General features: G+C 42.5%; 1 protein-coding gene across 3 annotated transcripts in view; it reads left to right on the top strand.

Moving 5' to 3' along the window:
• Positions 1-15,355, top strand: part of FNBP1L (formin binding protein 1-like) — a 98,687-nt gene extending 83,332 nt beyond the window's left edge. For 2 of the 3 annotated variants that reach the window (XM_015413362.1, XM_015413360.1), the window contains 5 exons: positions 7,248-7,357; positions 8,691-8,823; positions 10,126-10,220; positions 10,720-10,868; positions 11,270-11,613. In XM_015413362.1, coding sequence (XP_015268848.1) covers positions 7,248-7,357; positions 8,691-8,823; positions 10,126-10,220; positions 10,720-10,868; positions 11,270-11,448 — 666 coding nt within the window. In that variant the 3' untranslated portion in view covers positions 11,449-11,613. Of the gene's footprint in view, positions 1-7,247; positions 7,358-8,690; positions 8,824-10,125; positions 10,221-10,719; positions 10,869-11,269; positions 11,614-13,178 lie in introns of those variants that run through there. The other variant, XM_015413361.1, reaches the window with a different exon arrangement.
• Positions 15,356-16,399: the final 1,044 nt, after the last annotated feature.

Below are 16,399 nucleotides of genomic sequence, written 5' to 3'. Positions count from 1 at the left end.
ATTTAATGTAGATGATAATTAGACTGAATGGCTTGTGTCACATGGCTCCAGTTCACACAAAAGAACTCCATATACTTGGGACCACTCTGTTATTTTTTTTTTAAACAAAAGAGAGCAGTGTAATGGTCTGTCCTTATCATGAGATGTGGAGTATTGCAGACAATTTATTTCCCCTTCATAAAGTATTACTAAAGACAGTATTATTCAAGAGCATAACCCTTGAACTATTCTTCAGCCATCAGGAGCACATCCAGCAGCAGCTGGGCATGACTGAAAACAAATGAAATCTTCAGGGGCATCTAGTCTGTTGTTGACATCACCCGTCCAAATGTAATAATAAATACAGCTGTGTGCTTGCTTTTCTAAATGCAGAAGAATAGAGAGAGAGAAAACCTGGCAGATGTCATTTGGTAGAAATCAAGAGGCAGTGTGACCTGGGAATCTAGCCACACGAGATGAATAAACATTACTTTTACCTTTTCATTCCTGTTATTTTCATGTCCAAATGTTTCAGCTCTTAAAGCATTCAGGCTGTATTTGGACATCACATTTGTGAGGAGTTTTTTGGGCTTGCGCATTCCCCTCACTCCGCTTTCATGCTGAGATTGAAGACTTTGTGGTTTAGAACTAATCACACTTATGTGATGCTTACACAAATGACTGTTTCTTGTCTTTGATCCATGGCTTAATCCTTGTCTAGAATCCTTATGCAGGCAAGAAATAAACCACAATTTGTTAAAGGAATTTGAAAGTTATGGCACATTGTCTTTTTTGTTATTAGTTCTAAATGAGCAAGTCTTCAGTTTTGGTACAGCTCAGACAGAGAAGGGGGAGCATACAAACCTGAGGGCTGTTTTTGCTCTCATCATGAACAGTCTGAATGTAGCCTTAGCAGATTGAGTCTGGCAGTGAGACAAAAGCACAAGGGCTGGTTAGACATTTGTCTCTGCAGTAATGTTCTACATGTGGTGGGGCTTAGAAATGTACATGCTTGTTGTGTGGCAGATGTGGTGCAAGGCTTGTTATGTCCAAATGAGTGAAATATGTGCCTGATTTCCATGGTTCGTCTCTCTTTTTGTGAGGGAGAAAAACTTCCAAAATCACATATACATTTGTGTGGATGAACACTAAGTGTGAATAACTAATGGTGGGCAGCTGCTTTTCTGGGACCTTCTTACTGCCAGATCCAATGTGTGAACTTTCCCTTAAGCCACAGATTCAACTGTAGACCTGTAAATCATAATGTTGGCAATTTGCAGAAACACTTCAGGCTTACGTACAGTGGTTTGTGTGTGTACAGCAGTGCTTTTGAGTGTTGCTGTAACAGCAGTTCCATATACCACACAGCAAGCTGTTTCTGAAACTGTTGCCAAAAGCTCTGGTTGTGCTCATGGAATGATGCATGCACCTGAACACATGAAGCAGCCTTATACTGAATCAGACTCTTGGTCCATCCAAGTCAGTATTGTCTACTCAGACTGGCATCGGCTCTCCAAGGTCTCAGGCTGAGGCCTTTCATATCACCCACTGTCTGATCCTTTTTAAACTGGAGATGTCGGGGATTGAACCTGGAACCTCCTGCATGCCAAGCCACTAAGCCACAGCATCCCTTGACTGATGCTGCAAACAGTTTTGCCACACACATAATTTCAGGGATAATTGTTAGGATAGAAAGTAACCTCTCTCAAGCTTTTCTTTATGTCCTTGGGTACCAGTACTCAAGAGCTGCATTTGCATCTCCTTACACTGTTGGTACAACTGACCTTCAACAGTGTCATAAGGTCCTATTATGTGATGCAGGTCTGTATGCCTTCATAAATATGTAATTGACAGGATTGAGTTTTTAGTCTTAACTTTCCAAGCAGCTACTTCAGATTATGCCCAAAGGCACTTATACCTTGACATTCTGACTGTCATAAATCACACACTGCTTGTGAAACATCCCTGTGTTGTAGAAGCCCTGCAACACAAATATGGATTGAAAATTAAAGGGCAACTCCTGCTTGGATGTGCTCAGCTTGGCACGCTGAGTTCTGGCCATTTGGGGAGATTGCTTAGGGTTTTGTGGATAGTAGACTAGGCCATTGCCATCATCTAGTGTTGCTGCTTTTGTGTGGTGTTCCTGTGCGCTTCATTTTTTTTCAATGTGGAAATAAGTGTTGTACTTTTTTAAAAAATTGCAAGGTTAAATTGAAGTTTACATTTTATAGGGCCTTGTGCATTGGATACAGTTGCCTGTAGTCTCCATCAGTACATGCCAAAGGCCGTATATTCAGTTCATAGTTGAAAATGCTCAGAATGTCATAAAGCTTTGCCATTAAGGCTGCAATATTACATGCGCTTAAGAGTAAATCCCTCTTTAATTCAGTGGGAATGAGCAGGCTGTTTTGCATTTAGATTTCTTCCTAAAAAGCGATCGATCGGTAGCAATTGAATAACTTCCTGTTTCTTTCTGTTTTCAACTGACCTGGTCAGTGGTCGATGAAGACGGTAAGGCCTGTGTGCTAAATCTAATCTGTCTGCTGTACTTTGTAATAACAGCATGAAAATAGCTTACTGAAGTCGTCTCCATTTCATAGTTGCTTTGAGTCAATTGTTGAGACGCCTATCCTGGTCACTGTACATACTTTGTCACTCTCTGTCTCATGATCATTTGTGCTTCATGTGAACAAGACAGACTCCTGATTTGGTTACTGGTTACATATCTAAGATCACTTGCAGATAAGGTAGTTCAGCCAACAGATGAGGTGTGTTCTTGCACTGTCTCTATCAGATGAGAAATAAGTTGGGGGGAGGGGTTGGGCGTTTTCTTTTTAAAGAAACTATGCATTTCAGTTGTCTGTGGATAATAGACATTGACTCCATAGTGTAGAATCTCACCAGAACTTTAATATCAGCTTAGATTTTTGCCAGTTTTAAAATGTGACACAAATTAGTGAATCACAGTTTTTCTTATCATCTTTCATACAAGTAGAATAGTAGTAGATGGATTTTCTAGGCTGGTCCATAAATAAATGAATATTCTGTTCTTAGAGTTGGTGAGAAAAGATACTATTTGAAAAGTTCTCTGTTTTGAAATGTGAATTACTTTTCAATTTACCATGTTCAAAGCAGTTTACAATAAATTAAAACTGATTGAAACCATGTTAACCAGTTAATACTGTTGTGCAAGTTATATTTAATATGGGATGGAATTTAATCTTTAGAATTTAGTTTGTAGTATCCACAGGAGAGATATTCATGCAATCCAAGATGAGGCATTATTTATCCTTCTTTACAAATTAACCTCTCAGCCATCAGATTGTTACAGAACTTTTAGATGCTTTTGTGAATGACTCAGCCTGGTTTTTATAACTTTATGAAGTTTACAGGTGCAACCAGAGGTTCTTGGTAGAGTGAGGAGGGAATGAGATACAGAGTATACCTCCTCTACCTTTTTAGGATGGTTAAAAAATGCTTGAAACGTTTCTAAAGAAGATGACTGTATTAATTCTGAGGCTGTAAATTCTCTCACACGTATTTATGCATGTGTACCCACAGAGCAGTAATTATGCAAGGTACAAAATATTTTACTGTGAAAGAGTAGTGCCATGGGAAGAGGATGGACACCAATTTTGTCTACGTATTAGGCACATTTTATTTCAAAGAAGGCTCTCAAGATATTTACAGGATGCATTCCCACAAAAGTTAAACAGGACAGAAGTGTGCAAATCCTAGGTACTTTTAGCTTATTGAACGCAGTGGGGCTTACTTCTGAGCAAGTATACATGGGATAATGTTGCTTGTCTTATTGATTCCAGTGGAATTTAGACTTAATTTTTGCTGGGCGATGCCCACAGTGTCACTTCTGTATATGATAGGGGCAGCCTGTCTTACAGTGAAGAATAACTAATGCAATTTATCTTAGAGCAAGAAGTTCTTTTTTAAAAATTGCCTCTCTTGAATGAGGTAGATGCAAACTTGTGGGCCTCAGTAATTTAATCACCATAACACCGTAATAACTGTGTAGTCCTACATAAACCATCATTTTAAATGTACATATTTCCAACATCCTAAGTAATCATTTTTTAAGGAATGTGTATGGTATTCCTGTTGATCTGAAAAGAATGTAAGTGTCAAGTTTTGGAGGAAGATTAACTTAATAGGCTCAATTGTTTTTACAACTCTTTGAAATAGCTTCTGTAAGCAGATGGTGAACTACAGAGACACAGACTTCTGAACCCCTGTTTAGCTTGCAATTACTGATTGGTGCTATAGTTAGATTATTAAGTTGTTAACCTCATGTGCTTAGTAGGTGGCCCTTTACATCCTTTCCTTTATAACAGTTTGTTTATAGATCTGAACTTGCTAATTGTAGGCCCGCCAACCTAACCAACCAAGCAATGCTGAATAAAGTAGAAGCTGGTTATATTGACTTCAGTTGAGGTTTTGTAGAAATAAAATAAAATAGAGCATCTAAATATTGTCTTTTAGACATCCATACTTGTTCCAGCTATACTTGTGAGATGTTTTTTTTTTTTTAGGGAAAGCCAAAAGAAATTAGATGGCCTGGTTCCACTGATTATGATCACTAATTATTCAATACTACTTTGTGGTCTTTGTAGATCACACTGAAGGGTTTTCTGCATTTAACAGCTAACTATAGAAGGTGCTAAGCTCATCAGTGTGAATACACAGATGACTGCTCGAAAAATGAGAGTTATAGGTAAGCAGGCTGTTCCTATATGCTGAAGCATTGCACACAAGGGTGTCAAACGTCTGACTCCTAGATTGAATGACTAGTTCATGCTTGATGTGTTCTGTATTAAGGGGAAGAAGGCCCTGCTCAGATGAGTGAAGCTGTCCTGATAGAGCATGGGGGACGGTCTTGTATGTCATAGCCAGTACTTTCAATTGAGCCCAGTAACTGATGGGCAGCCAGTGGGGTGACTGCAGAAGGGGAGTAATATGCATGCTCCATCTAGCTCCTGATAACAGCTGCATCAACTGGAGTTGCAAAGAGCATTAACAGTAGTCTAGTCTCAATGTCTCTGTGGCCTGGATCCAGGTGGCCAGATCAGCCTTCTGAAGGTAAGGGGCCATTTTTCCAGCTAGGCTGAGTTGGAAGAAAGCCATTTTTACAACTGTATTAACTTGCAGTTAATATGAGTTTTCTCATATTGAACTGACGACGGGACCATGACCAGTCATTGCCTGCTTCAAAGCTCATTGGGATCTTTTTAAAAAGGCTGCCTGCTCCAAAGTACAACATAATATGGGAAATCCATCTTCCCTTCTCTTGAATGAAAGGCAGGTGGTTGTCAAGGTGCATTGAGAAAACATGCTGTTGGCAAGTAGATGTGTGGAGGCCTGATAAGAGGACAAGAGCAAGGAATAAATGAACCTATAAAGTGCACTGTTGTTACATGTGTCAGTGTATGACTTTAACTATGATTAAGGAGTAGGAGAAATTTGCTCCAGGAGGAGACTGTGAGGAGGCAATGCCAAATCCTGATAATGCCCAATTTATTATTTGCTGTTAGCCTGGAGCAAGTGTTATATCTGCAGTGATCCAGTATCCTTTGGATGAGTGCTGAATCATATGTTTGGGAATAAGTCCTGTCCCCAAAACGTGCAGCATTATGACAGTTTGAACCCACATGATTCAGGGAAGCATTAGGATGTTTTTAATAAGATTTTGCTGATATCTCCTCTTCAGTCTATTAAGTCAGTTTAATCATGCTACTGTTCAATAATATAGCATTAATGCAACATTAGCACTTGAAATATCTTTTTTGTCTCTATAGTTTCCAAAGTTTTTCTGGAATTAGTCTTTAGAATTCTGTATTTTGGTCTTCCTGACTTTCCTACATTAATCTAGAAATCTCACTGTTGTCCCTCACCCGTATACTGCCTCATTCTGAGCATACCGATAGAGGTGAGGCAGCTCACTATGATGTAGTCAGTGGTCACCGTTTTAGAATCATGGTCTTGCTTTCTAGTAGTGCGTTTGAGCTTCTATTCTATTTGGAACTTCTCAGTCTTTACACATGCTTGAAGGTGTGACATCAACTAGGATAAACGGGATTTAGCATTGTACTTGAGGCCTAACAGCAATGACTGTTATATTATGTTAAGTCTTTAATACCATACCACAAGTTTGTCAAAAGACAACTACTACTTGTGGCACCTTGAAAACTACCATATTTCATGTGAGGTGAGGTTTGATGAAGTGGTAGGCTCTTCATACCACAACAAATGTGTCAGTTTTTACAGTGTTACAAGACTTTTGTTGTTGTTGTGTTATGCTGTATAGGTGAACACAGCTAGTCATCTAGAATTCATCCTATTACTGCCTGTTTTGTAACCATACTACATTTCCGGTTCATGCTAAACCGGTTGTCCAGTATAACATCTGAAAAGCCTTTGGACACGCCATTGATAAGCTCAGTATCTTCTCATTAGACTTCTGTTGTTTTCTCTGTAGCTAAATGGTCCACAGTTCTGCTTGCTGATTTGCATTACACTGTTTCCATTCTGGTCCCCCCATATATTACATTTCCCTTGCATCTGATATCCTCTTAATCTTTGTTTCCTTCTCAAGATTATGGGTTAGGCCCTAATGCCCACAAACAGAAGGAGATTGTGGAAGTGGATTCCCACCTTCCCCAGCATTCCTGTTCTTGCTTCATATAGTCTGCTGAGGGTTATGTGACGCTCCTGAACAATATGCCACTTAACGGGAAAGGAGGCTTACAGAAGGAGGTTACAACTGCACCCAGTCGTACCTGCTTGAGCTTGTGTGAGCTCCTAGGGATTAATGGAATTTGCCGCGCGTGTAGAGGGGCAATTTCATTTGCTTCTCCTTTCTTGCTTCATGGAGTCCTGTTCAGGAGGGTCTCACAATCTTCAGGAGCCAACCACAAGGAGGGTTGTGAGAGAAGGTGAGGAAGATCCTTTTCTAGAAATCTTTCCTTTGTGAGAGTTTGGATCCAACCTGCTATAGTACGTAACACTGATTATCTATTATGTGAAAAATGGAAATTCTCAAGTTGCAAAAAAATGAATGAGAACTACTAGGGGATCAAGTCGTGATCTCAGTCTGAAGCCTGTGTTTCTCTGTAGCCATAATGGGTGGGGGAGAGAGTTCTCTTCTGCTGCTTCTCTGACTGAAGTGCTTTTGGCTGTGTGTGAGCTACCAGTGGAAATAACCAATCAATGGTTGCATATTTTTTAAAAAACAAGGGTTGCATTCCCCTTTGATTCAGGGTCCTGCTCAGGAAGATTTTAGCCACCTGCCCCCAGAACAGAGGCGAAAGAAGTTGCAGCAGCGGATTGATGAACTAAACAGAGAACTACAGAAAGAGACAGATCAAAAGTAAGTTCTTGTTCTTTGTTGGTTTCTTGCCGTTCTTACTCTTGTGATTGTCTACCTATCTTTTGTTTAAGTCAGTTTAGTTTAATATTATTGTCCAGTGTTGTCAGTGTGGCTCCCAACCTTGACTTTCTCCTGTATTGTACAAGAGCAGCTTCTCTTCTTGGCCTCCCTAGAAAGATGTCAAAGGACCTTAGGAGTGAAAGACGGGATGCTGAGGTTTAGTATGATTCCTTAGAGCAATTAAATCTATATATCTAATAGCCAAGGTGCCCCCCACGTGCGGATATCTAAATCCGCACATCGGGGGCACCTGGGGGGCAGGGAGATTTTCCTGCACATTTGGGGCAACCCCCAGATGTGCAGAAAAATCTAAAAACTGTAAAAAACTATAGGGGGGATACTTAAATCCCCCCAAAAGTAAAGGAGCGTTCCCTGCGCATGCACAGGGAATGCTCTGAGAAGGCTTCGCCACTGCCACAGGGGACAGGGGGCGGGAGAAGGCTTGGTGGGCTGGTCTCACCACTGCCGGGAAAGGAGGGGGGAAGGAGAAAGCTTGGCGGGCTGGCCTTGCCGCTGCCACGGGAGGGGGGGAAGGGAGAAGGCCGGGCTCACCTACTGCCGCGTCTCCTGCAGGCCGGGAGCTGTGGGGAATACTTCCCCCCCCACAAGTATCGCGGGTCCCGCCTCTTGTTTATATACTAAAAGTCAAGAGGCCCCCTCTGTGAGGATATCTAAATTCGCACATCAGGGGCACTTGAGGGGCAGAGATTTTCCTGCACACTTAAGGCAGTCCCCAGGTGTGCAGAAAAATCTGAAAAGTTTTTAAAAATATATGGGGGATACTTAAATCCCCCCCAAAGTAAAAGAGCATTCCCTGCACATGCGCAGAGAACTCTCTGGCTATGGAAGGGAGGCTTGGCGAGCCCAGCTGTTGGGAGCCGCTCAAGGCTCACCGCCGGTGCTGGGGGGTGAGTGTGGGAGAAGGCTCGGCGGGCCCGGTGACTAGGAGCCGCTCAGGCCTCGCCACCAGTACCCGGGGGGAGTGGGAGAAGGATTGGCAGGCCCAGAGGCTGGGAGCCATGCGGGCCTCGCCATCAGTGCCAGGGGGTTGGGGGGGGAGAATTGGCAGGCCTGGGCCTCAACATCGGAGGGGGGGGGCGGGGGAGAAGGATTGGTGGGGCCTTGCCATCAGTGCTAGGGGGGCAGGGGAGAAGGCTCACCTGTGGCTGCTTCCTCCTCCACATGGAGCTCCTTCTCCCCCGCAAATATCATAGGTCCCCGCTTCTTGTATATATCTAATGTGTTTTTAACCCATTTTGCATCCTTTGTATAGAGACGCACTCATTAAAATGAAAGATGTATATGAGAAAAATCCGCAAATGGGAGATCCAAGCAGTCTTCAGCCAAAATTGGCAGAGACTATGAGCAACATGGACCGTCTCCGGATGGAAATACACAAGAATGAGGTCAAAATACATTAAAATGTTTCTTTGGTGTGTGGAAATGTTGGCAGCCCCTACACAAGCATCCTCCCAAATCCCAGAGGGGTATTTGCATGGGGGAGGGGATTGAGGGTCTCCATCCAAGTCACAACTACTGACTGTTTTTAATCAAGGAGATGCAGTGTTGCCAGGCATTTGCAGAAAATAGCAGCCATTGAAAATCATACGGGAAGGCTTTGCCTGCAGGATGCTTCCTTAAAAGCTGGTCTTGAAGCTAACACTGTGAGACTGCTGTCCACAAAACAAGGAAGTTAGAAGAGTGTTTAACAATATTTGGTGGATTCAGGTTTGTCTGTGATGAGGGAGGCTTGCAAGGACTCGTGGGGAGGGGAAATCCCATCCCCCCCCCAACTGCTTCTCTTTTGTGAATCCTTTTCTCCTTCCTCCATGCTGAATCAGCCTGCCTCTCTTTGCCTTGCATGCCTAGCTTGTCCAGCTGCAGTTTTTGGCATCCCATCTTCCTGGTGTTTCCTTTTCCCTAGTCAATTGTCTGTCCTTTGCTGATGTTTGGGGGGGGGAGGGAGTTTGTGCAGCATCATGGGTTCCTAAACAACTCAAAATGTTGCACAGCCTTAGTTTCCTGAGAAACCTACAGTAGTGCAGTTTACTTTGGTGTTTTGTTTTGTTTTAAAAAACCCTTTCTTTTGTAGTTCAGTTTTCTGCAAACCTTAAAATTACCCCAGCCTTGCAAAAATATGTATCTTCGTCATGGGTAGTCCCAGATTTTTGAAGGCTATCCATCACAGTTAGATATATGATAGCTGTTTTGAGAAAACGGTGCACTTAATGTGAATGTAACGTGACTTTATTTACTTCATCTCACCACCACCCCTTCTCCGTTTTGGGCACCCGAAGCGGCTTATGTCATACTTCTCCCCTTCATTTTACCCTCACAGCAACCCTGTGAGGTAGATTAAGCTGAGTGTGTGTGAGTGGCCCAAGCTTACGTTGGCAGAGAGGGGATTTGAACCTGGTTCTCCCAGACCCTTATGGTACAGTTTGATGAATAAGAGAAACTGAACAGTGCTTTAGTAGTGATGGTAGGGAAGTCTTGCATTGAATTTTGGTAGGTAGCAATTTTGGATACTAAATCAGACATACTTGCCTTCAGAAATTACTAAAATAGGCATTTCTTTTGTTTGGACATTTTGAGGGTTCAGTTATTATGAACTGCTGTGGCTGTCTCACGACAGCTAAATCCAGTATTGGTTTGGACTGAAAACTTCTGGTGATACTGGTACCAAGTCACCCCTTCTCTCTTTTAAGGCTTGGCTTTCTGAAGTTGAAGGCAAAGTAGCAGCAAGAGGAGACCGAAGACACAGTAGCGACATCAACCATCTTGTAACTCAAGGAAGAGAGAGGTCACTATTTTAAACTTTTACTGTGTTTGTAGGTAGCGGTGTGGACAGGAATAAATTGGTGTTTTTCAGGTTCAGGTGTACCATACCCTAAAAAATATCGGTATATACAGATGTTCTCAAATCCCAATATTGGTATGAGATTGGTATTGAGATAATCGGCTCCATACCTTCCTGTTCCAAAAGGCAGGGTACACTTTAACACCTTGATAATCTATCTTCTGATGTTTTATGGTTGGGCAGATGAATTTATAGAATTCATCCTGCCCCAAGGACAGGTGTGTGTCTGATGCCTATATCAGCATTCATTCTGTCTGTATTCACGATGAACAGTATTATCAAGTTGTATATGTAGGGTTTACCATGCATGCTTTGCTTCACAAAGATATATATATAATCACAAATGAGATCTGCAAGTGTTGTGATATCTACATGGGAAAAGTAATAGAGTTCTTTGGTTTGAGAAGTATGAACATTCCTTGTTTTAACTGCTGTGTTATAGCCCTGAGGGGAGCTATACCGATGATGCAAACCAAGAAGTTCGGAGCCCACCACAGCAGCACAGCCACCATAATGAATTTGATGATGAGTTTGAAGACGATGATCCCTTACCAGCAATTGGACACTGCAAAGCTATCTATCCATTTGATGGTAAGGTTAACTGGGGGGTATTAAAAACAACAACACGATATTTATTTGATAAGTGCTTTTTACCCTGAATAGAACTATCTGCACATAAACTATTCCAGCAGCTGGTTTAGGTTCTGGGAAATTGTGCCATAAATTGGATTTTGTTTAATGGCGGAATAATACTTCTGCATTGTAACAAAACAAATATGTTAGATTAGAAAAACAGCCGTTGGCATCCATTCAGTTTTACAGCAAGGGACCAGATTTTGTCTGTTGGCCTACGCTTGGAACATATGTTCCATCACACACATCAGATGATTCCTCCTGTGAATAGAAAAACGAGTGCTAAGAAAGAGAACTTGCAGTTTAAGTCCTGCTGGAGCTGCGAATGTGCTTCTTTGGGTGTTCTGCTTTTTCTCCAGGTCACAATGAAGGTACCCTGGCAATGAAAGAAGGCGAGGTCCTATACATTATAGAGGAGGACAAAGGAGATGGCTGGACAAGAGCTCGGAGGCAGAATGGAGAAGAAGGATATGTGCCAACTTCCTACATAGATGTAACTCTAGAGAAAAACAGTAAAGGTGCAGTAACCTATATCTAATCTACAGAGTCTGTCACCAATGAATCCTGAAGCATACAGTTGGATGGAAAGTATTAGAGCATTTAGGAGACCGCATTAATCTCTTGTTCACCATGTGAGCTCAACCTGTTCCCACTTCTGCAACTGGGGAAATTCTGTGCTTTGAGTAGCTTGTTCTCCTATTCTGGCCAGTGGCATCTTGTTTCTCTTTTCTGCCTTTATTTGCATGAAGGCTTTTAAGTGTTCTCTTTCAAACAGTGGTCAGGTCAGTGTGTTTTATTGGGTTTTTATATTTGTAAAGGTTTCTACTTGCTTGAAGGCATTTTAAGTAGATCAGTGATTTTTTTAAAACGCAGTGTTCTGTTCCATTAGTCTTCACTGTCCCCTAGCCACAGAACAAACTCCCAAAACGAGAACCTGTTTGAAATAAGTACTAAGCTCACTTAATGAAATCGTCCCAGCCCAAAGAACAGTTTCCAAGCAGAAGCCCCTCTTTTCACTCCTTGGTCCTTCTTGCATAATGAATGCTTCAAAAAAAACATTCATTACGCAAGAAGGACCAAGGAGTGAGAAGAGGGGCTTTAAATGCTTCAAAAAAACAGACACACATCTTGCATTCAGCGTGGAGAAAATAAAGTGAAGCTCCCTACTGCAGGTGTGCAAGCCACTGTCTCTGTAAAGGCACTTGGGTGATTGCAACATTGGCTTGGATCCTATGCAGCAGAGCTGCACTGCTGAAATGATGCCATTCTTTCTCACCTTCCCCTTTCTGCTGTTCCCTTGTGGGTTAGTGGACCCCCAGAAACATCAAGGAGGTAAAAATGAAGAAGGCGGGGGGGGGGGGTGCAGTGAGAGAAAGGAATTGGAAAATTGCCTTTCCCCTCTTCCATGAGCAGAAATGTCTACTAAGGATCTAAGCCAGTGTTTAGAAGTATCCTTGCTGATATTTTGCTGATTTTACTTTGAAACCAGGCCCATACTTTCCTTTGCACAAAGATAAAAAGTGCAGAAGGTAATCACAAATGTGGCACAGCTCGCTAATTGCAGGGGATTCAGCAGCATGGCAATCTGCCCCTGTGGTCTCCTCCTTCTTTGTGCTGGCAACCCAGGATGTTGTGTGTACTTGAAATTATTTCGTCTCTGCTTGGAAGTGTTGTCAAAGTTATTCTGTTGTTAAAGCAGAACTGTATCCCCATTATTTTGTGCCAGTGCTCTTGAACACTCCTGGAAAATATATATTCCAGAAGTGCAGAAACTGTTACACATCAGTTCAGCAGTCCTTGTGCAGACAGGCCTGCGCCATCCCATTTGTTCCAGGAGACAGAGCAGATTTGTGTGCACAACGGTAGGGGCATGCAAATCTGCTCTGTTCAATAAGTGGCCAAGGTGTTGTGAATAAGGAAGGTTTTGTGAGTACACTTTGCGCTTCTGTGTCTGGAGCGGGTCACTGGATCAGGCATTAGTCTGTTGGATAAGATGCCTATAAGTAGTGTTTTCTAACTGCTGTTACCTTTTCTGGAATCTGTACTTTGTATATTTATATAAATAAATGCCTTCACTTGCAACTTGGCAAACCCCTGCTGGGCAGTATGATGTGAAGAAATCTGAAAAGGGTTTGCATGATCATTTATGCATAGAGTGTTCATTCTTTAGTTATTAATTTTATTTTTTTTTAAAGAGCACACTTCTCTCTTTGCAAAAGCCTCTGGTAATTCTGTTCTGTTCTTCTTTTTTCCCCTCTTGGACTGCAGGTTCCTGAAGCGGGTTTCTGAGAAAATGGGCGAGATGTTGAAGGAGGTTACATGCAGCTGCTGTTGGGGGAGGGTGTTAGGCCCAGCAAGATTGGGGGGGGGGGAGCCAGTTGCATGAAGGCATGCAGGCATACATTTCCATTAACAATGTTAGCATTGCTGTGTATGTTCAGCGTTTCTGTGGCAAACTAAAGCTCCATTCCAGCAGAACCAAAACCATCCAGATCTGAAATCGCATCCTCTTCGTAGTCCTAAGTTCTGAACAGTTTTACTTGCAGTTCGCCAGTTGCATTGCATATTGGCTGTTTCAGCACTCTCATTGTCCATACCCATATTAACTGGCATTCCGGTAGAATCGTGCCATTTACCAGTCAGTCTCTGCCTGTGCCACCTCCATGCTCGCCCTAACCTTCTCCTGCATGTCTAGGTATGTCTCAGGCATGCCTGCCTAATGTTTTATATTTCCATAGCTCTTCCTCCTCTTCTGCATTTGTAGCAAGACCACTTTTACATGTTATCTTCGGCACTAAATTTTTTAATTCCAGTAGCCATGTATGCTGCTATAACTTTTTTTTGCCCGTTCATTGTGACCGTCGTGACATTCCAGTTATTTTTGCATTTTAACTGATGTGAACGTAACATCCATTTTGATTTGGGGAAAGGAACACACATCTCAGTGCTAGGCAACTGCAGCCCAGCTTCAGCACCTCACCTTTTCCTGAGCACTGAAAACCTGGGATAGAACAGCACAGATTTTCCACCACAAGACAAAAACGACTGTTTTCCGAAGTCAAGTGCTTGCCAATCAGATGCTGCCTTAAACTCTCGAGTGCCTAAATCGGTTGATTTGCCAACGCTTTACCACTTCAGTATCCCGCAAAGGGCTTTGGGTCTCAGCTCCGTATGACCTCTTCTGTCTTTCTACAGTGCTGCAGCTGCTGAGGTAGCCACGGTAGATGTTTTCTTGAGCTCTGCCGTAACACGATACATGGTGCATTGTAAACTTTATGAATTGAAGACTAAATACATGTATCTGTTTCATTTGCCGTCTAATGAATGTTTTTTTTAACAGGATTTTTTAAATTGAGCCTTCTTTTCCCCCTTGATTGTCTTTTACTTTTTAGGATGGGGGCGGGAGAGGGAGGGAAGACTCCAGTTTCTAATTAACTGCAGTGCTAGTCTGTTTCCAAGTGATGCTTCATTGTAAGGACCAGTTGAAAATTGGAGTGATACTTTGTAATGATCTATGTGCACTTTTACTTGTAAACATTGAGATTTGGAAATGTTTATACATGTAAATATAGTTGTCTGCAGCACCCCGATTGCTCACGTTGTTTTGTCTACCATTTGTGAGTTCTGTTTAATGAGATCACTCTTCATCTAACTAAATAAGGTAATCTTAGGACATGGGAAGTTGGGGGAGGGGGGAAGCCAGTGAAACCCTCATAAAACCAGCTTTTTGCTGTTTGTGGTAATGTTTAAAAAAGTTAGCTTTTCTATGCGGGGGGAGGAGGGATGAAGCAATATTTGGACACAGTGCTGGATTCCTTTAGGACTCTTTCAGTGTTATTAGCAGTTGTACTACCAGTAAACTAAATCTGTGTGGATATTGTGTGGAAGTTTTTCTTCCTTTTTATTATTGTGTGCCATTATTACACAGATGACACAGTGTGTTGACATTGGGGCAGTTAAACTCTAAAGGTTAGGTTTCTGGATACTGTAAACAGGGTTATTTATATAAATGTGACCTTACTCAGTACTGACAAAACTACATGGTATAGCTTTTTGTTTTTGTAAAGGACCACCTAGGTGCTTTTTTGTTTCAGAGCTGATGAGAAAACGTTCTCAATGTGATTTTCGGTCAGGAGCTGTGTGGCTTTTACCTAAGAAACCTCACAGGCTTCTGTTACACTTCTTGTAATGAACTAACCGTTCTTTCATGCTACTGTTTTTCCCCCCTAGGACCAGGATTTTTTTCCCTCAGGAGATTTTCTTTCTGTGGTATAATACAACCTTATGTCGGTTAGTAAATATAAGGGGAGGGAAAAACTCTTTGTACTTGCACAATTAGCTAAAATTATTCTGAGATTTTGAACATGATGTCTTAAAACTTTCCAGTAATTTTTAATCTTTTGTGCACGTGTTGATTTTTAAATGTTTAAATGCTTTGTTAAAAACCGTGGTTCTTTTGAGAATATTTTCATGAAATTAAAAATAATCTTTTCATGGTCCTGGTAATTTTCCTTGTTGTCTTCTGTCACAGGGACAGGAACAAATGGGGCTCAGGTACCCTTTGTGAAACAAATGCACTCCGACTAGGCGGTGGTGGTGAACAATCAATATGCCAGTGTGGCAGGCCACCCAGAAATCAACTGCCTGGCAGGACAGGCCCTTGGACCCAGCAGCGACAGTCACCTGGGTGGAGCAGGGTGGGACCAGCGGCAGAGAGGCGCAGTCAGATTAGCCTCAGTAACAGGGCAGCCTTTGCAGACTGGCCCAGGGAAGCTGAAAGGGTATGGAGGCAGTGAGCAGGTCTGGGTGGAAGAACAATGGCTCTCTGGGACCAGGTGTTTTGAGGTAGATCAGGGAACAGAGGAGGGTGGAGCTTAGCTCAAGGGCCAAGTGTAAAGCTGGGACTATGGGGGGGGGGGAGAAGTAGGAAGCATGATGCAGAGTCATGGCTCTTCTCCTGTGTAACACTGAGGTGGGTGAAGGAAGCCACACCTTCAGGTGCCTGGATTGTTGGTAAATAAAGCGACTTGCATAAGGAAACAGTGAAATGGGCTCATGGTTTCAAGACCCCCATGGACTCCAGGTACAATGTTCCCCTGCCTGCCCCCAGAGGGGTACTACAGCTAGGAAGACTAAGGTAGCTTTTCCCCATTGTTGGTGGGCCTAGTTCAAACCAAGGTTCCTGCTGCCATGTGCCATTCTGAAGCAGCTTTGTTTACATAATTGGTGGTGAGCAACAATCTTAACTTTGGCTTTCTTTGCACGCTCCTAGTCAAAGGCTGAATTGAGAGGCAAAGAACCTCTAGTAACATCAGAACCTTTTGGCTGGGGTAAGTGACCACACAAAGAATAAACAGGATTGTTTGATATGGTATGCAGCAGTAGGTGGAATACAGAATTCCTAGCGCTCTCTGCAAACATGCGGGGGCGGGGGGGGGGATCAGCATCCGTCCAGTTGATTATCTTCCCTGAGTAAGCATTTTGCTTCT

Source organism: Gekko japonicus, unplaced genomic scaffold (genome assembly GCF_001447785.1).
Source record: "Gekko japonicus isolate JY-2015 unplaced genomic scaffold, Gekko_japonicus_V1.1 scaffold70, whole genome shotgun sequence".
Classification (NCBI taxonomy): domain Eukaryota; kingdom Metazoa; phylum Chordata; class Lepidosauria; order Squamata; family Gekkonidae; genus Gekko; species Gekko japonicus.
The sequence above is the reverse complement of the archived record's forward strand: the minus strand, read 5'-3'. Positions and strand labels throughout refer to the sequence as shown.